A 27,500-nucleotide genomic window follows, 5' to 3' on the forward strand; every position below is an offset into this window, starting at 1 on the left:
AGAGACCCTTCCTCGGGAAATATTTGAAGAAAAATCAGTATTCACTGTCTTCTCTATTCTCTAGTTGTATGTCTATTTGATATGTGTTGCTATAGTAACCAATTGGTCACATACAACTCTGATCTGTTATTAGTGTGTCATGTATATTTCTTAATTAGGAAAAGCTTCTTTTATGCTCAACTTTCCAATGTTTCTGCCAGTAGCTTCAATGGAAATCTAGATGTCATGGTGTAGCATTTCCATAGATGTGTCTTGATGTATGCATAATTGTTTGATAGTACTTCTGATGTAAAATTCATTGCATTCCCTACATGTGATTTTTATACTTCACATTGGACTTCAGAAATATATTTTCATTTCTCATCAACATCTTTCTAAGCATGATAGATAGATTCTGTCTGTGTCTGTTTTAGGATGGTGACTTCAGTATACTATTAATAGTTTCCTGGTTTTTCTAAATTCCTCAATTCCAGTTTATTATAGTGAAGCTATAATTTATGATCAGTATGACTAGTGTGTTTATTCTGATTATCTTATTTTTAGCATTGACTGGGTAATGAAATCTCCGAGAATAAACTGTGAGGGGAAAAAACAAATTAATTTCACACACACACACACACACATCTAAAACATGGCAACTTTACTATTTAAACAAGTATTGATGATGATGATGATAATAATAACCCTTTCTACTGTTGGCACAATGCCTGAAATTTGGGGAGAGGGGGTAAGTGGATCATATCGATTCCAATACTTGACTGGTACTTAATTTATCAATCTTGAAAGGATGAAAGGCAAAGTTGACCTCAGCAGAATTTGAACTCAAAACGTAGCAACTGAAGGAATACCACTAAGCATTTCGCCTGGCATACTAACAATTCTACCAGTTCACCATTCTTAATAATGGTTTCAAATTTTACCACAAGGGCAGCAATTTTTTTGCGGGGAGGGGATGAATTGATTACATTAACTGGTACTTATTTTATTGACCCCACAAGGATGAAAGGTAAAGTCGACCTGAGCAGAATTTGAACTCAGAATGTAGTGGCAGGTGAAATACCGTTAAGCATTTCATCTGGCATGCTAACAATTCTGCCAGCTCACTGCCTGAATAATAATAATGGTTTCAAATTTTGCCACAAGGGCAGCAATTTTGGGGGAGGGAACTAGTCAATTACATTGACCCCCCACCCCTCTCCTCAGTGTTCAACTGGTACTTTATTGACCCCGAAAAGATGAAAGGCAAAGTTGACCTCAGTAGAATTTGAACTCAGTACATAGTGATGACCGAAATACCGCTTAGCATCTTGCCCAGCATGCTAATGATTCTGCCAGCTCACCATCTTAATAATAATAACAGCAACAATAATAATAATGGTTTCAAATTTTGACACAAGGCCAGCAATTCAGTCAATTAGATCGTCCCTAGTACTTAACTGGTGCTTATTTCGTCGACCCTGAAAGATTAGAAGGCAAAGTTGACCTCAGTAGATTTCAACTCAGAACACAAAGATGGACAAAATGCGACTAAGTATTTTACCCAGCATGCTCATGACTCAACCAGCTCACCACCTTAATGATGATGATATTGACAATAATGATAATAATAATAACAATAACAGTGCTGAGGGACAAGTGACTTTCCTGTATGTGTGTGTGTACATGCATGACATCTTAAGAAACCTTCCCACCTTTCAGTTTTCAGATAGCCATCATCTGTTTAGGTGCTTTATGAGGTAAATACCTATTCACCTGCTATATATAAATATATTAAGAAATAAATCATATATATATGCATATGTGTGTGTGTGTGTACATATACATGTCTTCATGTGTGCGTATCAGTGTGTATGTCTTTGTTTTGTTTTTGCGTTTGTATATGTGTATGGATATTGCATAAATATATATATGTGTGTGTGTAGGTAGACATAAATATACACACACATGCCAACTCACACATAGTGTTGTGGTTTTAGTGTCAGTGTCTACAAAATTCGTTTCTTCTGTACTGGTAAGGTGAGAATTTTATGAAGTTAATTAACGATGATAAGAAAGCCAACTCATTATTACCTCATTAGCTTTGGTGTTGGCACCACCATAAGTAATCTTGCAGACAACAGCAGAACTTATGGCTGCACCAGTGGAGCTGCACAATCGCTGCAGATGAGATTCACACACACACACACACACACACATAGATAAATATATGTCCGTCCTCTTTAGCAAATAGGAGAATTTTCTCTGCCATTGCACTCTGTTGCTCTCCTGTAGAAGGAAACACTCCCGGAATATTTCAGGGTTAGATACATTTTAATTAAAGACAGGATGGGCATGGTTGTAATACACTTCATATAGATCTGTTGGACTTGGACAAGCCTAGGGCTAACTGACAACAACAATAACAACAACAACAGTAATATTGTATTCTAATGTAGAGCTGGCAGAATCGTTAGCACACCAGGCAAAATGCTTAGGACTGATTCATCCATCTTTATGTTCTGAGTTGAAATTCTACCAAGGTTGACTTTGCCTTCCATCCTTTCAAGATCGATAAAATAAGCACCAATGGAGCCCTGAGATCAATGTATTTGACTTACCCCCTCCGTTGAAATTGCTGGCCTTTTGCCAAAATTTGAAACCAGCATAATATTCTAGTGTCTTTCAAAGTGTTGTGTCCTCATTGTTCCTTTTCTACCACTACTGTGGTCTCTACTTCTCAGCTGCTCTGCTCTTGTGCTATCTTCATTCAGGCCCTTCCAGCTTATTTGCTTCATACTATATGACCCTTATCCCTAGGTGACACCCTAAACCACTTCCCCAGTCCTTCCTTCTCGAATCAAACCAAAATACAACTGAATGAAAAGAAAAAGAAGGGACAATGAGATATAATGTTATAGTAACCGACATATCATATTTAATGTATGTACACTGTTGATAGGCCAGTAACTGTGGTATTTGTCCTAAGATGTTGCACAGTGTTACAAGAGTAGAAGGAATGGCAGCAACTGTGTAGAGATGAAAATATCAAGAGAACCTCAGAAAAATTAGGATGGTCAGACTTTAGTACACATTGCCATCAGACAGCAGTGTATTGGTGCCATCAACCATATTCTTCATTTTCTTCTCCATGTTTCAAAATTGTTGTTGCTGGCCTTGTTTTTTTAGGGATGTGGGGGGGGGGGTCCATTTCTTTTAACCTTTAGTGTTCGCAATGTTTTATCAAAAGTAATGCTTATTTCTTCATATGTTATGAATTAATCTTGCATTATTTTGTAGCTTTGCGATTTTGATGAGGTTACTTAATTTTTAGAATGATATTGTAGAGTTGATGAGAGAGGCCAGATCTGGCCAGTTTGTACATAAAACCTTTAGAATATCTGGGCCTGATATGGCCTGTTTAAATTACCAAAGAGCTGACTCTTTAGCATTCAGATTATTTTGTAAGGCGGCGAGCTGGCAGAAACATTAGCACGCCGGGCGAAATGCTTAGCGGTATTTCATCTGCCGTTATGTTCTGAGGTCAACTTTGCTTTCATCCTTTCGGGGTCGATAAATTAAGTACCAGTTACGTACTGGGCGTCGATGTAATCGACTTAATCCCTTTGTCTGTCCTTGTTTGTCCCTCTATGTTTAGCCCCTTGTGGGCAATAAAGAAATAAGATTATTTTGTTAGATGTAATTCTTATTTATTCACATTGCTTTAAATTAATCATATACCACCTTATTGCTTCTTGATAATGAAGTAACTTATCTTTAGATTGACATTGTAGGATAGGTGTGAGAGACCAAATCTGGCCAGTTTGAACATAAAGCATGTAGTATATTTTGGCTGGATATAGCCATTTTAAGCACTAAAGGGTTAATTGTTAGTGTTTCAACTCCACCAGACTGACCATGGTGCCGCTCCAATTAATCAACAGGTTACATTCTTTATTTTAGCTATCATTGTAAAAGACCATGCTGTAGCACTGCTATAAGACTCAGCACCGCCACCATTACAGCTTTTATCACAGTTTTAAATATTAATGCCATCGTCTTTGTTTTCTTTCAGAACCAGTTGGAAGAGATGCGCTCTGAAATCACCAAAGTCTCTGGTTCCAAGTCCAGTGTAGAGAAGGAGGTGCACAATTTATTGTTGCAATTGCACTCTTCTCAGCTGGAATTACAAGCAAGCAAAGGTTTCAACGTTGATTCTGATGCCATTAAGAAGAAACTGGTAAGAATTCTTGTCATTTCCTTTCAATTTATAGCTGTGTGTGTGTGTGTGTGTGTGTGTGTGTGTGTGTGTGCACTTGCATGCGTATGTGCTTTCTTTATAATTGTTAGAAGAATTTTAATGACAACGGGTAAAATTGGTGATATTCTTTGTATTGATGTTAACTGAAGGAATCAGTAACAGTTGACATTGTTGTTAAGTTCTAGACCAAAGCCTTGTCAATTAGACATTCCAGTCATGACCATCCTGTCTTTTTCCCTTCTTTTTGCTTTTTTTCAGATGTATCTAGAAGTTTAATTTTGTTAATAGAGGAGAAAGTAACTTAAGGGAAATTTAAGGGTGGATGTTTAACCAGAAGGTATTAAAGGCATTAAACTTTTGTTGTTTAGCCCATGGTCAACTCTGATCAAGCAGAATTATGATCAAAAGATCTCCACTTATGACCATCTCATCTATTGTCAGGCATAATGTATCTAGAATTACACTATCAAATGGGTCCTTGTAGGATGATAGACAATGATTTAATAGAGATTCAGCTGCTATTTCTTGTAAGGCCAGTAGCTTTATAGACATTCCATTAGATTGTTGATTTTATTTTGAAATTCCTTTCATTTTATCCAAGAAAATGGTTTCAAATAATTGAAGAAATTTTATAAAATTAAATATCAAAGGAATACTTTTATGTTTTGGGCTTCATTGAACATACCCTGGTTTTATGGGACTTCTTGAGAATAACACCAATTCCAGTAAGGGCCTCACAATATGAAATGGCTTTTTCATGGTACTCTGACATTTATAACTTTTTTTTTCAAAGACTATGCTTTCACTTCACGATCATAAAATATTTCAAACTTTAACTTGTTTCTGATCTGCTACAAAGTTCAAATGGGGAAACTCACAGTAAAGTATTGAATGTTTATCTATGGCAATGATTACTGCTCTACCAGCCATCTGTCCCCTCTCTGGCTCAGCTGCTCTGCACATATCTTGAAGGCCAAACCAACGTTAAAGAACTGAACAGACATTGAAGACATCTGTCCCGTCTGTGTTTCAGGGGATTCAAACAGTATGGGAAAATTATGAGTCATTGGGATACCTTAACAAGGATGTATTAAAAGGGGGCAATTGTTATTGATATTATTTATCCTCACTTAAAAGTGGAAGTTGTGTTAGAACACGGAATACTGTGTTATTTACCATGAGAGAACCTCTCATATGGACTGACAATACATATAAGCCCTCATGTATATATCGCTACCAGTACTAGCAGATCATGTGATTTCTGCCTTCTTTGGCCCTGTCAATGGTAGATGCCCAAAAGCTAGAGATAGCAGCAATTCTTCTTCTAGCAATATACATAGATTCTCAGTGTCTAATCAAGCACAGTTGATTATCTCTCACTAGTGATATAAAAGCAAGTGCTTATGTGCACCACAAGTCCACATGGAAGGTTCTCTCATGAAAACTATCACGATATTCTGTTTTCTAAAACATCCACTTTTAAGTGGGGATAAATATTGACTTTTGGTATAAATACTGCTTTTGTCACTATTAATTACTGTTATTGATATTGTTTTGGCAAATAGTTTATTCTGTAAGTATCATCATTGTTGCTATTGTTGTTATTGTGGTCTAGAGAAGCCCTGACCCTTGAGCAAGTGTACAATTAAAGACAATTCATTTGGGACCAAGCTGTGATCAATCCGTTTCTTTCTTCAAATACTGTATATCTAAGAATGCATCATTTTTACATATCCCTTTTTTTAAAAAAAACAATAAGAGGTTTTGGCTGCTAGTTTAGCAGATCGAGTCACTATATAATTGATCTGTGTGGGTGGGACATCTTGGTGAAGAATTTAGCACATCTCAAAATACTAGAAATGGTAAACTCAGTTCTGTCTCCAATATTTTTTTTTCATTTTACAGTGTTTGTGTCTGAGACTCATGTGCTAATTCCATACCAAAATCTTGCTCACCGTTTCCTATATCTCCATCAAAAATACATTTATTTTCTGCTCATTCCATCATTCATAGTGTTTCTTACACAAATAGCAAAAAAACCAAAAATAAAACCCTCTCAGTGACCAGATTTATTTATATGAGATAAAATTTATCCAATTTTTATTTTGCCTAATCTTGTATGTAAATAACGTTTCGTTTTCCGTCTTTTTGTTTCAAAATTAATGGTCAGTAAAATAAATGATTTAAGTAATTCCTGTTAGTCATTCACCAGATCTGCAAACTTTCTCTCTAGTAAACTACTGATTAGGAAGAAGAACCGGTTGCCAACTGAGGCAAAATAACATTCAATTATTTACAGAAGTAAAATGAATTGAATCAATGAATTTGGTGAAATGGTATCCTAAAATAAGAACAGAATAAAATAAAATAAAATAGAAGAAGAGGAATTTCAAATGAACCTTTTAATGTAAAATGGTGTGTAACATTAAGTGTTTGAGTAAATATTTTGACAAATATCAATTCTCTTTAAACAAAAAGAAAAAAAAAAAAAGAATTGTGTCGCCATTATGAAATTGTATGGAATTATCATGTTTTCTACAAGATTTAGCAAACAGACCATTATACAAATGGCAGAACTCTCACAGAGAATGGTTTAAACTTTCTCAAGAAAAAATACTGGTAAAATTTTAGCAAATGATTTCAGGCATTGCTTTATTATTATTATTATTATTATTATTATTATTATTATTAGTATTATTATTATTATTGTCATCATCGTTGTCGTCGTCGTCATCGTCGCCACCGCCACTATTATTATTATTATCATTATGGCGGTGGTGTGCTGGTAGAATCGTTAGTACATCGGGCAAGGTGCTTAGCTGCATTTCAGCCATCTCTACATTCTGAGTTCAAACTCCACTGAGGTCGACTTTACCTTTCATCTTTTTGGAGTTAATGAAATGAGTTCTAGTTAACCACTGGGATCAATGTAATTGACTTGCCTGCTTCCCCATTCAGGCCTTGTGCCTTTAGTAGAAAGGATTATTATCATTATTATTATTATTATTATTATTATTATTATTAGGGGCATCCCTAGTGGTTAGGGTGTTGCAATCGCTAGATGGTGATTTCATTTCCTAGACCAGGTGGTGTGTTGTATTCTTGAGCAAAACACTTCATCTCATGTTGCTTTGCGGTCACTTCAACACCTGACACATGGTACACCATGCACCTGTTCAGTCAACGTTGATTTGGTCAAGAAAGTGAGCTAATATCCCACACGAACATTTGATCACTATAAACAAATCATTTGTGCAGCAGGTTGTTCAGCCGAAAGCCGAGTGCTCATATGCCATCTTCAATGGGTGAGTCCATCATTATTATTGAGTGAGAGAGTAATGCATACCATCAAAGTGACTCTGTGGTACAAATATATGAAGCTCAATATACCCATCATGACTACCCATCTGATAAGGGTACACCAGGCACACACTATTATTATTATTATTATTGTTCAGTAGTTTTACTTTTATAACGTGCTTTCACTTCACTACCGAGCGCAGCTCTGTGCACCTTGGGTATGTGCTGTGGTTTGCTGTGGTGCTCTTATGGTTACTGTATTGAAAGTGTTTTGCGTAGGATGTGTGCAGTGCCCAGTAGTGCAATTTTCTGTATGTTATATATATTTGTAAGTCCTGGTGTTTTTGTTATGTATTTGTCTGAATATTTTTTTTTTTTTTTTTTTTTTTTTTTATTATATCAAGCTGGCAGAATTGTTAACACACCAGGCAAAATGTTTAGTGGCATTTCATCCATCCTTATGATAAGGTCAGAGTTCAAATTCTGCCAAGGCTGATTTTGGCGTTTGTCCTTTCATAGTCAATAAAATAAAGACAAAATATATATGCGATAACACTTCCAATCAGTTAAGATCAGAATCCATGAGAGCCGCTGCCTGGTACTGCATCAGGGCTATTATTCTTAAGGCAACAGGCTGGCAGAAACATTGGCACCTCAGGCAAAATGCTTTGTGGTATTTCATCCGTCTTTATGTTCTGAGTTCAAATTCACCTAATCTTTGTTGTAAAGCAGTTGTTTATAAGGACGGCACCCAGCTTGAAAATCAAAATATTACACTACCTACATGACAACATGGTTGGCAGGAGGCTGGGAGTTCAATTTCAAACCACTTAAATGTTCCTCTAAGTGGTCTTTCAACCTGCTAGAAACAGCAGCCAAACTTTCCTCAAATCACACTTCTCTATCATGAAGGTCATGTAGAGATTGCTGTTATCACATACACTGTGTATTGGGTATTTTAAACTCATCCGTATGGCTGTATTCTTCCAGAGAGTAGGAGAGACAGATAGAAAAGATGAATTGATCTCCTGTATTTAACTGGTACTTTATTAAGCTGGCCTCAGTGAGATTTGAACTCCGTACACAGAGACCCACAACTAATACTGCCAGCCATTCTATCCAATGTTCTCATGACTCAGATAAAATTTCTGCTGCCCTAATTTCCCAGTTATCAGACCCTCATTCCTTTGTGAGAGATGTGTGACCCCCAATATTTATTGTGTCTCTAACTTTCATCTTAGTCTTACTTGGACAATAAATTGAATTTAATCAAACCAAACTTTCATTCTGTGATTTATTGCTGCCAAAACTAACCATTGTTGCTGCTTGATAGCTTTTCCTGATTTAGGATTATCTGTGATTTCAATGTCCATTAACAGACTTGCCAACACCATCATCATTGCTCCCACCACCACCATCACAACTACTACCATCTCTACCACTACCATCATCACCAACACCATCCACAATCACCACCACTACCAACACCACCACCTTCATCACTATCATCACCACTCCAGCTATTTGACCTTTTCGTTCACTTGAAGATTTCATCTTCTCTGCCTTTTGCTGTTCTTTAAAAATATCACTTTTTCCAAAACCCAAAATCTTTAATTAAACAGCGTTATCTTAATGTTTTTCAGTCTCTGACTTTGTTACGGGGTCTCAAGAGTTGAATGTCACAATCTTTGCTCCGGATCACCTAAGAGGTGAAAATATATTCACACAGTAAACTTCCTTTATTTCTGTCTTTGATTCTGTTGCCACATTTACCAGTTCTTAGCAGCTATGGCTTTTGTTTCCATATAAACACAACTTTATTGCTTAGAAAGCCTAGCTATAAAAACACACCAACATCACAACACTAAAATATTTTTGCTGTTTTTTTTTTGTTTTTTTTTTTCTAGATTCTTCCAAGCCTCACATGTACACCATTATCTTCAAACTTTGAAGATTTTTATGGAGAATTCATAGATTTTTCAAATCCTTTTCTTTTTTTTTTCTTTTTTTTTTTCTCCATTTTATTTTCTGAAAAAAACAAATTAAACCAAACATTTTGATATTTTGTATGTGTAAAATATATATATGCAAAGAAATAATGTACCTATTACTTTTGACAATAGTGGCAATTAGTGGTGATGGTGGCGGTGGCAGCGTTGTTGTTGTTGCAATTTTCTTAATGTTTAGCTCAGCCCAAACCTCATAGACCTGTAATCAAAAATCTTCCTGCCATAACCATCCTATCTTTTCTTGCTCTTAGCACAGCATTCTCAGAACTACATCATTCATTATGTTCTAGTTTTAGGGTGGTACAGTGTAAGTTGAAGGAGTTTTGGCTGTTATTTTTTGCAAGCTCACTAGCTGCATGCAGATTGGGTATTATTGTCATCCGTGAGCGTGTGCATGTGTATAGTTAGTGTATTTGTGTGTGTGTGTGTGTGTGTGTGTTTAAGCTGATTATTCTAGTTAATCTAATGTTTTCCTAAATATTTTCCGAGTGTTGTTTTAAAACACAGGGAGGTGTTAATGGTCTGCAAATCCAATCTTTCGACTCTGCTTATCCATCACTACTGTAGCATTTACTCTTGAATAATTTATTTACTAGGGTAGATAAATAGATAGATAGACAGAGTGATATATATATATATATATATATATATAATAATACAAAGAATATATATACATGTATACACACATATATGTACATACTTACATCTACATGTGTATATACATGCATATCAGGGTACAGGACGTTAGAACAATAAACTACAGACAACGGAACGAACACATAGGAAAACGGAAAGCCCCTTGGAATATCCCTTCATCAGCTGTCTCTATTCTATCTAGACGTTTCGAAGACCAGACAGGACGTACTCTAGAATAGTCTCTTCCTGAGTAGTGGATCAACCAACTACACAGAGGATTCCAAGGTGGCAAACACAAACCAAGACAGGAAAAAATGGACAGTGAAAACAACATTCAAAAGCCGTACGGCCAAATCCGTTCTTGTTTCTTTTCTTTCTCTCTGTTTTTTATTGTTCTCCATTTTTTCCCTCTCAGTCCTTTCTGTTGAAGAGCGTAGGCTTAAACATCAAAGATTTATCAATTTTTCCCAAGTGCCTAACTAATATACCTACTCGTTGTTCCCTCACTTGTCTTCATCTTTTGTTTTCTAGCAATCTCGCTCCTGTGCCAGTGGCACGTATAAAGCACCATTTGAGTACGATCGTTTCCAGCTTCGCCTTACTGGCACTTGTGCCGATGGCATGTGAACAAAACATTGGACTGACTCCTGTGCAGGTGGCACGTAAAAAACACCATTTTAGCGTAGCCGTTGCCAGTACCGCCAGACTGGCCCTCGTGCCGGTGGCACGTAAAAGCACTCACTACACTCTCGGAGTGGTTGGCGTTAGGAAGGGCATCCAGCTGTAGAAACTCTGCCAAATCAGACTGGAGTCTGGTGTAGCCATCCGCTTCACCAGTCCCCAGTCAAATCATCCAACCCATGCTAGCATGGAAAGCAGACGTTAAATGGTGATGATGATGATGATGAAAAGAGGGGGTGTATTTCCACGCAAGAAAAAGTATAGGAAAATTTGTTGTTGAAAATGCTCCTGAATTTGAAAAATTTTTAATTGTTTTTAAATAGATATATTTACATACATACCAAACTAGTTTCAACAATTTTTGTTGTTTATCAATGGTAAAAATTTTAAATAGCGAGGAAGAAAAACGTTTAAAAGGTTCAAATTTTACAAGATTCATTAATACCAAATATGATTTAAATGTTCACAACATTCAATGATATAAAAAATGTGGATCATCTTGTTTAAATGCTGTATTTAAATGCTTGTTCAAATATATATACGTATATATATATATATATATATATATATATATATATATATATATATATATATATATATATATATATATATATACGTATATGTATATATATATATATATATATATATATATTATGATTGACCGTTGACTGAACACTATTCAATTTTTTTTCTCCGTGTTTTTCTCCTTGTCTCCGTATTCTTTCTGTTGAAGAGCGTAGCTCGAAACGTCAAAGACTTTCCGTATTCCCGAGCGTCATACTAATATATACTTTTGTTATTTACACCACCTGTCCTCGTCTGTTGTTATTTTTTGTATATTCTCCCATATATATATATATATATATATATATATATATATATATATATATATATATATATATATATATATACGTATATGTATATATTATATATATGTATTATATATATATATATATATATATATATCAAATGTATATATGTTATATGTATATATTACATATATAGTATATAATTTAGTTATTGCAGGTTTATTATTATAATACCGATACAGATGTACATAGATTTATGTAGTTTGAATTTAAAGTTAGTGTTTAATCCTGCCTATATTTAGATTGAATACTGTTGTACATAGGGTAAATGTCGAAAGTCATGGTTTTCTTCAAGGAAAGTGGTTAGTTTCCCTCTGACTATCCATTCCATGACTTTGCTGATGTGTGAAGTCAGAGAGATAGGCCTATAGTTTTTGGTTCGCATGTTTCAACCAAGATCACTGGAAATTTTTTTGCTGCTTTGGACGAGTGTTTTCCTAAATCTAATTGGTATCATGCTATTTTTAATCGACACACTGTGGCGGTATCCCATGCCAACTCTGCTAATTTGGAGTAGCTTATGCATCGCATAAACAATAGCAAAATGTCGCAAAGGTTCAATAACCCACCTACTGGATATATTGTATATATATGTATATATTGTATATATGTGTATGTATATTTATATATTATTTATATGTATATGTATATATATTATCTATATGTATATATATGATATATATTATATATATATATATGTATATATTATATATACATGTATATATTATATATGTATCATACTAGCATTGCATCCTGACATTGCCCAGGTGTTCTGACCTACAGCCACCATATTGTATCATTTATTCCTTTCTTATGGGCAGAATTGGCACAACTGATATATAATGAACTGGATTATTTGTGTAATGGAAGTTAGTTTGTTTAAAAGTGATAGTGGTGGAGGGTACAATTTGCATGGGTTTGCATGAAAGTGCTTTCTGTTCCTAAGAAGGATCACAAACTATGCATTGTTTCATTGTGTAATAGGAGGTTAATACGATTTTGCCCAAAAATCATATTTTTAAAATTTTATATATATATATATATATATATATAATTGCCTATCATTGATAAGACCAAGGAAGGTCAAAACCATGTGATCTGGAAGTAGTGGGGATTTATCTTCTCACTTGCGATATAAACAAAAGAGTGTATTTTGCACCAAAAGGCCAGTATGAGAGGTTCTCTCGTGGTTTCTACCGCAGTATAGTTTGTTCTAACAGAACATCCACATTTGAATGGAGATATTACCCCTTGATATACACATGTGTGTATGTGTATGCATGCATGCACACAAGCACACATATATCATTATCATCATCATCATCATAATTATATATATTGTTTTCTGTCTGCTCCTGTTTTCTTCACCAAAACCTCCTTCCAATTCCTTTCTTCTTTCTTTTTCTATATTTCTTTTCTCTATGGTGTGTTTATGCTCAGCTTTTATTTATTTCTTTTTTCTTCCTTCCAGTCTTCCACCTTTTTAATAGTATTTTCCTTCTTAATAACCTTTCATTCTGTACATCTATCTACATACATACATATATATATATATATATATATATATATATATATATATATATATATATATATATATACATATATATATATATACATACACACACACACACACACATGCGCGTGTATGTATGCATACGCATATACATATTCTTTTACAAGTTTTTAGCAAAGCCCTCCCCACCTCTTGCTCCCTCCCTCTCACTCTCTTTCTCGTTAAATTGTCTGGCATTATACATTATACATTATAAGTAGCTAATCTAGCCTCATTGGGACTTCACCAACTGAAGGCTGCGCTTGCTTTGCTTCGCTCTACCTTTCTTTGAAGTGCCTAAGCAATAATAACAATGATAATATTCATAATAATGATGATGATAATAATAGTAATAATAATAATAATAACGACAGCAACATTACTAGTAATACTTTCTCTCCCATCCTTGCTATGATGGCAGAACTTCAATAAAGTGCTTTCGAAAGAGGTGTTTATACATATTGTCCTGAATGACCGCTAAAACTTGCTTTTATTTGGCCAACTTCCAGTATACAACTGCAGCAGCAATAGGTTAACAGGCCTCAGCTCTCATCCTCCTCCTCGTTTTTTTTTTTTTTTACTACAAATTTATATTGTTTTCGAGGGGTTCTTTGCAGGGGGAATCAGGAGGTGGGTGGGTAGGGATGAGTTGTATTGTGTTAATATTCAAAGTTAAACTTATCTATTATTTTCTTCTTTTTCTTCTCCTTTTTTCTCTATCTTCTTCTTCTTCTTCTTCTTCTTCTTCTTCTTCTTCTTCTTCTTCTTCTTCTTCTTCTTCTTCTTCTTCTTCTTTTTCTTCTTCTTCTCCTTCTTCTTCTTTTTCTTCTTCTTCTTCTTCTTTTCTTCTTCTTCTTCCCCGTCTTCTCCATCTTTTTCTCTTTCTTCTGTCTTTTCTCTCTATTCTCACTACCATATTATCTTCTTCTTCTATGTCTTTTCCTTCTCTTCCATCTCCTCTTTCTTTTCCATTTTTCTTCTCCTTTGTCTCCTTTTCCTCTTCATCTTCTCCTTCTCCTTCTCCTTTTCCATCTTCTCCTTTTTCTCTCTTGTATTCTCACTATCTTTCTCTCTCTAGTTTTCTTCTGTCTCTCTCACACTTCTCTGACCCTTCCTCCTTTAGTATACACTCCCCTCTCTCACCCTCCCCTCTTTTTCTCTCCTTTTCCTTCACTCCCTCTCACATTCACATCTCTGTTTTACTCTCTCTCTTTCTCTCCATCTCTTCTCTACTCACTTTTGTTTCTCTACCTCTCCCCTTCTGTCCATTTTCTCTCTAGCTTTCTCTTTCTATTCTCACTCTTTCCTACTCTCCCCGCTGCCCTTTTTACTCTCCTCTACCTACTCCCTCACTTTCTAAATCAGTCTCTTCTCTTAATGCAAAAGCCACTGAAATACCTTAAATCATTTCATTTCAATTAATCTATTCATCAGAAATAAATTAAGGTTACAACTGTATTACTTCTTTCCATGACAATGCATTATTTATGGTGAAAGTAATGACATGTTTTAACCTTTAACACACTGTAAGTGCATCATGTCACTGTATAAGTTTTCTCTCCTGTAGTAACAGGGAAGTGGCAGGGGAGACAAATCTAGAGAAAATGCTGTGTGTTAAAGGTTAAACTAACTTCGTGTTGTTATTTCAACATCAACAGCACAGAAGTACCACTTCAAGCCCAGTATCAATAAAAGTACTTGACTTCATTACACATTTTCCTCAGAAATATCCGTCTTGTGACAGAGGTAAAAATAATCATCATTAACAAATAGAAGGAACAGCTGTGGTGTTCATCATTGCCTCCAGCTTTTGCTGATTTTTATACAACACATTGCAAGAACGTAGCTCTGAAGCATTTTCCATTGCCATGCACACATATTTTTCTATGAAGCTGTCTATGCATTTCTGGACAAAATGAACTCCATGTTGGGGAAGTTGGTTCCTTCTACTATACCTCATTGTACCAGCTCATTCTTTGAGCTGAATACTCATTGTGCTTTGGAAGCAGACTAATGGCAAGTGTGAGAAAATACTTTAATACACAAAATAGAATAATTAAATAATGAAGAAGTGGATAATAAAGGTTTCAAATTTTGGCAGATTGCCAGCAGCTTTTGAGAGCGGGGCTGGGGAGAAGTACTTGACTAGCACTTATTTTATTGACCCCGAAAGGACGAAAGGCAAAATCGACCTCGGTAGAATTTGAACTCAGAGGCTGAAGTGAGACAAAATGTCAAGAGGTAAATAATAATAATAAATAATTTGGTTTCAAATTTTGTCACAAAGCCAGCAATTTTAGAGGAAGGAGGAAGTTGATTACATTCATCCCTGTGCTCAACTGGTACTTACTTTATCAACCCTGAAAGGATTAAAAGCAATATTGACCTCGGTGGAATTTGAACTCAGAACATAAAGACAGATGAAATGCTGCTAAGCATTTTGCCCATCATGCTCATGATTCTACTAGCTTGCCGCCTTAATAATGATCCTTTCTACTAAAGGCACAAGATCTGAAATTTGTGGGGAGTGGACTAGTCGATTACATTGACTCCAGTGTTTCACTGGTATTTAATTTATTGACCCTGAAAGGATGAAAGGCAAAGTCGACCTCGGCAGAACTTGAACTCAGAACATAAGGATGTATGAAACACCACTAAGTTTTTTGACCGGCGTGCTAACTATTCTGCCAATTCACAGCCTTATATAATGATAATTATTATAATAATAATAATAATGATTATAGTAATAATAATGATCCTTTCTACTGTAGGCACAAGACCTGAAATGTTGGGGGAGGGGTAAGTCATTCACATCAACTCCAGTACTTGACTGCCATTTAAATTATTGACCCCCGAAAGGATGAAAGGCAAAGTCAACCTCAGTGGAATTTGAACTCAGAATGTAAGGACAGACAAAATGCCACTAAGCATTTTGCCTGGCGTGCTAACGATTCTGCCAGTTCACCACCTTGTATAATAATAATAATAATGATAATGATAATCAGCACAGATGTGCAATTATTGGCAAAGACAACTCTGCCTATCCTCTGTGTTACTCAAATTTATATATATATATACATGTGTGTGTGTATAATTATGTATGTTTGTGTATGTATGTTGTGATATGTATATATTACATTATCCTGCATACTCTTCAGCATGATACAGAGCCAAGACTATTGCTGTAATTGACTGCACAGCTTTAGCAGAAAGACAAGCTTTCAAAAATCCACAAACAATATATCATGGTGTTGTAGATATAACATAAGCATTGTAAAATCTCTTACATTATTTATAACATTGCATACACTTATTGGAAGAATCTGCAACAAGGAATGGTGTTACCGATATGATACAAGCGCTGTTAAAAAAAAAATAAAATCTCGAATTATTTATAACTTTGAATACATTTGTGGTAGAATCTACTACAACGGAGAACAAGGCAATCACTTAGAATCAAGATTTTTTTAAACCAAAATATCAAAATGACAAAAGAAAAAGAAAGGAAAGGAATGATAAATGATAGAAAATGTATGGTGCAAAAATAAAAACAATGGTCTACTGTGAAATCAGATTTCTATTATAGACATGAAACCATAATGGAAATAAAGGAGGCAGAGATTAGAGAGAAGAGATGCAATGTGGACGAGAACCAATCTGGGATGACAACAGCAACAACAATAATAGTAATAATTTTTTTCTACTAAAGGCACAATGCCTTTAGTAAAGGCGCATGGCTCAATGGTTAGAGCGTCGAGCTTACGATCGTGAGGTTGTGAGTTCGAATCCCAGACCGGGCTGTGTGTTGTGTTCTTCAGAAAGACACTTTATTTCACGTTGCTCCAGTTCACTCAGCTGTAGAAATGAGTTGCGACGTCACTGGTGCTAAGCTGTATCAGTCTTTGCCTTCCCCTTGGATAACACTGGTGGCGTGGAGAGGGGAGACCGGTATGCATGGGCGACTGCTGGTCTTCCATAAACAACCTTGCCCGGACTTGGTGCAATCCCATGGTCAGTCCTGACCGAAGGGGGTCTCAGCAGTACAAGGCCTGAAATTTGGGGGTAAGGGACTAGTCGATTGCATCGACCCCAGTGATTCACTGATACTTAATTCATCGACCCTGAAAGGATGAAAGGCAAAGTCAACATCATCATCATCATCATTTAATGTCCGTTTTCCATGCTAGCATGGGTTAGACGGTTCGACTGGGGTCTGCAAAGCCAGGAGGCTGCACCAGGCTCCAGTCTGATATGGCAGTGTTTCTACAGCTGGATGCCCTTCCTAATGCCAACTACTCCATGAGTGTAGTGGGTGTTTTTTACGTGCCACCGGCACAGGGGCCAGAGGTGGCTGGCAACAGCCACAATCGGTTGGTGCTTTTTATGTGCCACCAGCGGAATTTGAACTCAGAACATAATGCTGGAAGAATACTATTAAGCATTTTGTCCAGTGTGCTAACTATTCTGCCAGCTCGCTGCCTTAATAATAATAATAATAATAATAATAATAATAATAATAGTAGTAGTAGTAATACTTTCTACTGTAGGCACAAGACCTGAAATTTGCAGGAGGGGAGTAGTCGATTACATCGACTCTAGTGTTTCACTGGTGCTTAATTTATCAACCCCGAAAGGATGAAAGGCAAAGTCAACCTCAGTGGAATTTGAACCTAGAATGTTGTGACAGACAAAATACCACTAAGCATTTCACCTGGCATGATAACGATTCTGCCAGCTTACCTATACATACATTTAAAGGAAAATATTTTTCAGGGGCCCCCTAAAATACTATTTTGGATCCCCAATTAACTATTTTGTTGCATGGACCCCCCCCCCCCAAAGATCTTATATGGACCCTGGCTGAGAATCCCTGCTCCCTCACATATATAGGACAGTCATTGTCTAACAGTCTTGGTTCATAGGCTTGCTCAGGCAGAGTTGATCTGAGGTTTAAACAACAACTACAAAACTAACTGTCAGCATAGAACTTTACAAGTCGCCATACTGACAGAGAGAAGAAATATATATCTTATACAGCAAACATGCTTGTTATGTAATATCCTGTACAATGCATGCTGTGAACAACATAGTGTTGCTATGTAAATACATATATTGCCATCACATTATACTGTTCTTTTAACCTGTTTTAGTCACCACAGATTAAGGCCAACCCTGGGGCACCGTTTTTATGTCACGTCATATGTGTTACTATGTATATAATGTTTGTGTGTGTGTGTGTGTGTGTGTGTGTGTGTGTGTGTGTGTGTGTGTGTGTGTGTCACATTGTATATGTTACTGTGTATAATGTGATATTTTGATACAACTTTACGTATGTAATGTCATGTGTAGAAGATATTGTTATTAAGATACAATACATCATGTGTGCTCATCAATATCATCATCATTGTTTAACGTCCGTTTTCCATGCTGGCATGGGTTGAACAGTTTGACAGGAACTAGCCACAGCTGGAGTAGCTGTCCAGGCTCCAAATGTCTGTTTTGGCATGGTTTCTACAGCTGGATGCCCTTCTTAACACCAACCACTTTACAGAGTGTGCTGGGGGCTTTGTATGTGACACTGGTACAGGTGTATTTACTTGGCACTGATACAAGTGCACTTAACATGGCACTGACACAAGTGCATTTTATATGGCACCTGCACAAGTGCATTTTATGTGACTGTGGCATGAGTGCAATTTGCACATGTGCAATTTATATGTCACATGCACAAATGCAGTTTACATGGCACCTGCACAAGTGCATTTTACTTGGCATCGGCATGAGTGCAATTTACATGACATCTGCACAAATCCATTTTATGTGGTATCGGCATGAGTGCAATTTACATACACCTGCACAAGTGCATTTTCTGTGGCACCAGCATGAGTGCAATTTACATGGCATCTGCACAAGTGCATTTTACATGGGACCATCACCTGCAAGACAAAGACCTTTCAGCTGGGAGAGAGAGTGGAGGCATGGCCATAAAAGACATGTCTGTATGTATGTACGGATGGTTGCGATTTTACTTTGCCTGATTTGTCTCCTGAAGTACAGCGAATCGTCACAAGTCTCCATCCCATATCATCATCTCATGTTATTGTAATATCAGAAATAAAGTCGTAGAAGAACAATATAATGAAGATTCCCAAACACATTGATGGAATGAAGAACAACTGACTGGCCGTGTCTTATCATAACCAGACATCATTAATACGTGATGCCAACATTGAGATAGACACCAACAGGAAGAGGAAGAAGATGGGAAGACCATTGGCCACAAGACAGGGAACCCTTCAGGAGGGCCTACTAGTTGTCAATGGACACTGGGAAACATAGAAGATACAACTGATGGAATCCATCAAGGAGTCCTGCTGTCCTCTGTGTAAAAATAGAAATGGATAAACTCACTATGTATAACTTTCTTTTATTGCATACATATAACATAATGCATGTTGTTATGTAATATCTTATGTATTACTATGTATTATAGTATTGTGTTTATACACACACACACACACAAACACACATATTTACATACACACATATACACATGCATATATATATATATATATATATATATATATGTACGCACACACATGCATACATATATATAAGTACGGAGTTATATATATATATATATAAATAAAAGTATTGTGTTTTATTTATATACACATACACACACACATATGCACTTATGTTATTTAATATCATAAATATATTACTATGTACATTATCATACATCATGAATATAACATTGTGTTGTTGTGCAATGTGAGATATATGTGTGTGTGTACGTGAGTACGTATATATATATATATATATAAATGTGGATGTGTACATATATAGGCACATACATATATGTATATACACCAACATCCATATATATATACATATATATAATTTATATATATATATATATATATTATGTGTGAGTATGTGTCTCTGTGTATACATTCATATATGTGTGTGTGTGTATATGTAGACGCACCATCATAATGTGTTGTTATGTGTTAGTTAGACATCATATTAACATATGTTTTCTTGTTATTTATCATTGAATCGACAGCAGAGAAGAGTGTTTTGTTAAATCTATTACTATCAAGCTACGATTCACTACAAATATTAACATGATCTTCTTGATAGTGCTCGAGGCAAATGATACTGTATGCCTGGTTCAGTTCAGTCTAGCATGGAAAAACAGATGTCATTCTCTGACTCTGAGGAACCCCTGACGTTCAGGAAGGGATGGGCATCGTTTCGACATACGCCTGACGCCTGTGAGTTATTGGGAAGAGAAATAGGAGTGTGTGACATTCATACTCTTAGCCAAGGTCATTAGCAATTTAAGCAAACTGAAGTGGTTCCAACTGAGAATCAAAACCCGTTTCACAGTCTAAAGTTTGCAAGAACTACCTTGGCCTCGGACTAAATATAAAAGTAAATTATATATAAATAAATGATAAATAAATAAATAACGATAATAATAATAATAATAATAATTTTGTAATTTGATCTGATGAGGTTATCTAGTTAAGGTCCTGGAGACTAGTCGTTGTAAAACCTCATAAATATTTTCTGTCATACACCTCATGTACTTCTTACATGCATCTCGCTTCTCGCATCTCATACAGGTTTGTCAATTGAAATATCAAATTGGAGTTGGAACTCTAGATTAAAACAATAATTGTTGTGCCAAGCTATCAAACCAGTCTCGTGTGACCTTTCAGTAGGGAAATAGATGAGGAGCCATTGTATATGTTGGCACTTACTAAAGAAGATATCAGATGAAATTGGAGACCCGAACCTCCAAGAAGTGAGATTTACAGAGCTAATCTCTGTAGAACTAAGATACTCTGAGAAAATAGAAACCAAAATAGAATGGTTTTTTCCATAAAAATCCTGAACACCTAACAGCTCAATGATGATCATCAACATTATTGGTGTGGGTTGAACAGGTTTTCAAATACAGAATTGTTATTCCTACCTGGTTATTGTTATTAAAGTATAACTTTCAGACTTTTGAACTTTCTGGTTGTCTTTAAAGTCTTTGGTATTATTACTGATAATGCAGATGTCACAGTTGTGATGTTGATGTTGTTGTTGTTGTTGTTGTTTTGAGTTATCTTTCAATTTTTCTTTTAACTTAAAATTTATTTCTGAAATCTAACCTTTGTTCTGTGTCCTATTGGATTGGTAAATCTCTCTCTCCCTCTCTCTCTCTCTCTCACATACACACACCTAAATGCACATGCATGGACACACAAACAAACACACACCTAAATGCACATGCATGGACATTTGCATACACACACATAAACACATGCACATACACACAAACATAAATACAAATAAGCACACACTCAAATACACATGCACATACACGCACACACACACACACACACACACACACACACAGCATTTCTCACCGTCCCCAACAGACACTCCCATGCTCTGTGTCTATGCGTTCGTCCCCTTTAACACCAAACTAGAAGCAACTCCCTCTGTGCTGTGGGAACGTCTCCTCCAGCAGAAATCCATTCTCTCTTCTCAGCTACCTGATATAGCAAAGTTAAAGTCGATTCTTATTTCAAGTCACCAAAAATCCTCTACCAAACAATAGAAACCGATACAGCTCTCCTCCCCCACCCCCCAACCCCCACCCCGAATATATGATGACTATATTAACATATGTTGTTTATTTGTTGTATCCATCGCTGTGGCTGTTATGTACATCGATGTGGCTGGCATTATACTTTACATTATAGATTGCATCAAATTTCAAAAATGATGCTGAGGATATAAAAAAAATTTATATAATGTACATTGTATTCTTCTTGACATATTTTATTCTTTTTTTCTATTTCATCTTTCCCACAGATACATTTTGAAAAAAAATTTATAAATTTCTGAAGAACTATATAACAGTAGAATTAAATGTGAAAACTTTGGAAGTTTGGTAATGGCTATATTTTGCACATTTTTTCTGACTTAGAAAAGACAGTTGCCATTACTATATTCAATGATAGTGCTTCTCAGCCATTTTTTTTTTATCTATGGGCCCCTGTGATTCCCTTTTTTTACTTAGGTGAACCCACATACCCTGTGGTAAGAAGTTTGCTTCATAACCACATGGTTCTGGGTTCAGTCCCACTGTGTGGTACCTTGGGTTGTCTTCTACTATAGCGCCTGGCCAACCAAAGCCTTATGAGTGGATTTGATAGACAGAAACTGAAAGAAGCCCGTTGTATGTGTGTGTGTTTGTTTGTCCCACTGTCACCACCTGACAACCAGTGTTGGTGTGTTTATGTCCCCATAACTTAGTGGTTCAGCAAAAGAGATCGATAGAATATGTACCAGGTTTTAAAAAAGAGTACTGAGGTCAATCCATTCAACTGAAGAGGAAAAATAAATATTCTTCAAGGTGATGCTCCAGCATAGCCACAGTCTAAGGACTGACACGAGTAAAAATGAAAAAAAGACTAAAAATAATATTAGAAATTGTATTAAAAAATTCTTTCAATATTTTGTGTATTGTAGAACTATAAGCAATTTATTGCGCATATATTTTAACATCAAAATCTTATGTGGGCCCTGGATCGGAAGCACTGTTTTATGATAAAATGTTTGCCATTGTCTTGTCAATATAAGACTGACATGTGCATTGGAGAACATTTGGGTCTTTCCATCCAGAGGTCACTATTTTTTTTTTTTTTTGTATTTTGAGATGGTCCTGTTGTTTTCAGCACCAGTCAACCTTTTGGAGGGTTAAACAACTTGACATAATCTATAGAGCCCATACATCCTGATAAATTGTGCTGGTCTCTAACTGAGGAAGACTTTGTGCACTGTACCATCTAGTGCAGGGGTTTTCAACCATTTTTTTTTACCTAAGGACCCCTTTGATTAGTATTTTATTCTGGTGGATCCCCATAGCCATTTTGATGGTTAAAAACTGGTTTTATAGAAACTTCTTTAAAAATTCCTATTTTGTTTTTTAAACATTATTTTGTGTAGATTGAACTATGTAAAATGTTAGAGAAAAAAAACCTAGCTATTTCTTGCAATACATACATCTAATGCAAAATTTTTTCAGGGGCCCCTTAAAATACTATTGTGGATCCCCAATTTATTATTTTGTTGCATGGACCCCCCAAAATTTTATATGGACCCCGGTTGAGAACCACTGATCTAGTGGTTTCTGCAGCGTGACACTTATTTTACATTACTCCAGTTCACTCAATTGGCCTAATTGAGTTGTAACTGTATTTCAAAAGGGCAAGCCTTGTCACATTCTGTGTCGTGCCAAATCTCTTTGACAACTATGTTAAGGTTACACATGTTTGTGGAGTGCTCAGCCACTTGCACGTTAATTTAACAAGCAGGCTGCTCTGTTGATTGGATCAACTGGAGCCTTCATTTCTTGTGTGTCAGCACATGTGAATTTGAACATGGAGTAGATGTGTGCATGTGACTTGACATGAAGTAGATATCTGTATGTCTGGGAGTGATTGGACTTGATCCTGTCATTTTCTGTCTGTGAAAAGCTAATTATTTCTTCACCACAGCAAGCCAAACAACCACATTGGATTTCTCCAGTTGATGGTGGAAGTATAAAAATACAATTTGTAGGGGGGTATTAAAGGAAAATTAACAGGAAAATCCCTCAAAGACAAAGATGAAAGTATTTGTCATGGAAAAAAGAGTTAGGGGTGTTTTTTTTTGTTTTTTTTTTGGGGGGGGGGTTTGGAGGTTGGAAAAGAAATCAGCTGTTTTTGTTTATTTTTGATAATGAGTATTTAAATGAGTTTGGTAGAGAGTAGTTGTTTAGAAGGGAGTACATGGTTTGGTTGGCAGTATATATATGTTTTCCGTACTAAAGACTCTTGTCATTGGTGAGTGAGTATTAATGTTGTTGAGTGGTGAGTATTTGTAAGTTGTTGGTAGAGTGTATATATCTTTGGTCGTGAATTGCCAGGGTACAGACAAGTCTGTACTTATCTGTACTCTGACAACTCTGATGGGTACCATTGGAATGAACAGTATTGTCTTAGGTGCTGAAATTGTTATGATTTTCAATTGACAACTGATGAAGTGAAAAGCAGATTTGTGCACATCCACTTGTGCTATCTTTTCATTTTTCTGTAAAATCCCCCTTGTCTGTCAGCATTATTTTTGCAATATTACTTATGTAGTTATGCATATATGTTGTTATGATTGCTGTTTCTTCCTCCAAAAGCCTAAATGTGTTATTTATAAAAATTAAAGGTTGATTCACTTTGTATCTAAGATCAACTCTTCAAGTGAAAAATAACCCTGAGGATAAAAACAAAGGAATGAAGCTGACTTTTCTTACCTTTAACATGTCCCTGGTGGTTTTCTAAAGTGTGACATGAATACTTCCTGAAGATATTAGATTTATATTTAATCACCGAACTTCACAAAACTCTTTACCACATACAATCAACTGTTTACAACTGTTAGCAAGTGTGTTTATCTACCTTTAAATCCATGTTTTTTTTCTCTGCAGATAATTGAGTTTGGTAGGTTTTTAAGTTGATGGTTTTCTCTCTCTCTCTCTCTATCTATCTATCTATCTCTCCCCCTCTCTCTGTCTTTCTATCTGTCAATCTATCTCTTTCTCCATCTCTTTATTTCTCTCTCTCTCTCTCTTTCTACTCCTCTCTCTCTCTCTTCCTCCCCCTCTCTACCATCCTGTCTCTCTCTTTCTCTCACCCCTCTCTCTCTCTCTCCATCTCTCTCCCCCTCTCTCTGTCTTTCTATCTATCTGTCAATCTATCTCTTTCTCCATCTCTCTCTTTCTCCCTCTTTTTCCATCTCTTCCTTTTTCTATTTATTGCTCTCTCTCTCTCTCTTTCCACTCCTCTCTCTCTCTTCCCCTCCCCTTCTCTACCATCCTGTCTCTCTCCTTCTCTCCCTCTCCATCTCTCTCTCTCTCTCCAAACTCAAATTTGTTTTGAAGGACAAAAGCATTCAGCTCTGCAAGTCTTGAATAATTTTATTTAGAAATTTCAAATTGATAAAACCAAATAATGGGTGTGGAGAAATGAACTGAAAAACAATTTTTTAAAAACTGAAGTTTCATTGTGAATGAAATTTTGATTAAAATTTGAATTTCAAATCAATAAAGGTTTAAAAATACTTTCTTCAGCCTTCTAGCTTTGTGACACGGCTCTGGCCTAACAGGACAAACCAACAGTTAACAAAGAACTACAACTCATTAAAGAAATTAATTTTGAGAATTAATGATAATAATAATGACAATAATAATAATAATAATAATAATAATAATAATAATAATAGTAATATTAATTTTATTGTTATATCTAAGGATGGTCCCTTTGTGGGTGGGGTGCTAAATAAACAATGAAAACAGGATAGTAGGAGACACGTAGGTTAGAGAGTCACTGAAGAGGTCACAGGATGTGTGATGAAAGATTTCAGACGAAGAACACTAAAATAAGAACAATTATGAAGCTGAAGTGAAGAACAAGTATATAGTGCATGTGTTTATTTGGTGAAAAAAAAACAAAACAATATGACCATCCCAAACATACAATTTTCCATCAGGAATCTTGCAAAACAAATACCTAAACATAATAATAATTATTTCTACTGTTGGCACAAAGTCTGAAATTTTGGTGGAAGGAGCAATTTGATTACATCAACCCCAGTATTTGATTGGTACTTATTTTATTGACCCTGAAAGGATGAAAGGTAAAGTTGACCTTGGCAGCATTTGAATTGAGAACGTAAAGATAGACAAAATGCTTCATAGCATTTTGTCCGATGTGTTAACAATTTTGCCAATAGCACGCCAGGCAAAATGTTATAAAAATAGTAACCCTTTCTAATTTTGGCAAAAAGCCTGCAGTTTTCAGGGGTGGGGAAGTCAGTTACATTGACCCCCAACACTTAATGGTTACTTTATTATTTTGGCCCCAAAAGGATCAAAGGTAAAGTTGACCTTAACAAGACTTGAACTCAGAAGATAAGGTATCATAACCAAATTCTGCTAGACATGTTATCTGATGCCCTAATGCTTTTGATGTTGATACATGGCTACAAATTTGAAGGAGAAATGGGGTCGATTTAACTAACCCCCTCAGTACTTACTTTAACAACCTTACAACAAGACAAATCTGCGAACCCAGGTAGGGTTTGAACTTACAACATAAACATTTGTAAATAAGCATTAAATCCATTGCTAAGGACTCTGCCCTACATTCTGATACGAATAAAAGAGCTGATATATTTTATTTAAATCAAGTCTGGACAGATGACAGGTGGATTTGAAACCACTACATAGAGATACAAAGTTAAATACTGCAAAAAAATTACCAAGGCTAACAGAATACTACTCAGAGATGCCTGCTGCATCAAAGACATACAGTAAAGTGGGCTCTTTTGCTTTGGTCAGCCAAAGAATTTTGATTAATCTATTTGCACTTATAGTGTTTTAATTAAAATTATGCCTATATGGATTTAATAAAAATTGTGGTAAGTAGCTCGCTTATGAACCACATGGTTCCGGGTTCAGTCCCACTGCGTGGCACCTTGGGCAAGTGTCTTCTACTATAGCGTCGGGCCGACCAAAGCCTTGTGAGTGGATTTGGTAGACGGAAACTGAAAGAAGCCCGTCATATATATGTATATATATATATCATCATCATCATCATCGTTTAACGTCCGCTTTCCATGCTAGCATGGGTTGGACGATTTGACTGAGGACTGGTGAAACCGGATGGCAACACCAGGCTCCAGTCTGATTTGGCAGAGTTTCTACAGCTGGATGCCCTTCCTAACGCCAACCACTCAGAGAGTGTAGTGGGTGCTTTCACGTGTCACCCGCACGAAAACAGCCACACTCGAAATGGTGTCTTTTATGTGCCACCCACACAAGCCAGTCCAGGGGCACTGGCAACGATCTCGCTCGAAAATCCTACAGGAGCCAGTCAGGTGGTACTGGCAACGGCCACGCTCAAAATGGTGCATCTCATGTGCCACCCGCACAAGAACCAGTCCAGGGGCACTGGCAACGATCTTACTTGGCTTGCCGGGTCTTCTCACGCACAGCACATTTCCAAAGGTCTCGGTCAGTAGTCATCGCCTCGGTGAGGCCCAATGTACGAAGGTCTTGCCTCACCACCTCAGCCCAGGTCTTCCTGGGCCTACCTCTTCCACGGGTTCCCTCA

General features: G+C 36.2%; 1 protein-coding gene across 3 annotated transcripts in view; it reads left to right on the forward strand.

The window, feature by feature from the left end:
- LOC106875554 (Golgi-associated PDZ and coiled-coil motif-containing protein) overlaps positions 1 to 27,500 on the forward strand; it is a 455,453-nt gene that overhangs the window by 316,367 nt on the left and 111,586 nt on the right. For all 3 annotated transcript variants that reach the window (XR_016238373.1, XR_016238372.1, XM_089341983.1), the window contains exon 2: positions 4,052 to 4,216. Coding sequence is in view for 1 of the 3 variants with exons in the window: in XM_089341983.1 (XP_089198109.1) it covers positions 4,052 to 4,216 (165 nt within the window). In the remaining 2 variants the exon portion in view is untranslated. The remainder of the gene's footprint in view (positions 1 to 4,051; positions 4,217 to 27,500) is intronic.

This window comes from Octopus bimaculoides, chromosome 25 (genome assembly GCF_046866305.1).
Source record: "Octopus bimaculoides isolate indiv1 chromosome 25, ASM4686630v1, whole genome shotgun sequence".
In the NCBI taxonomy this organism is placed as follows: Eukaryota; Metazoa; Mollusca; class Cephalopoda; order Octopoda; family Octopodidae; genus Octopus; species Octopus bimaculoides.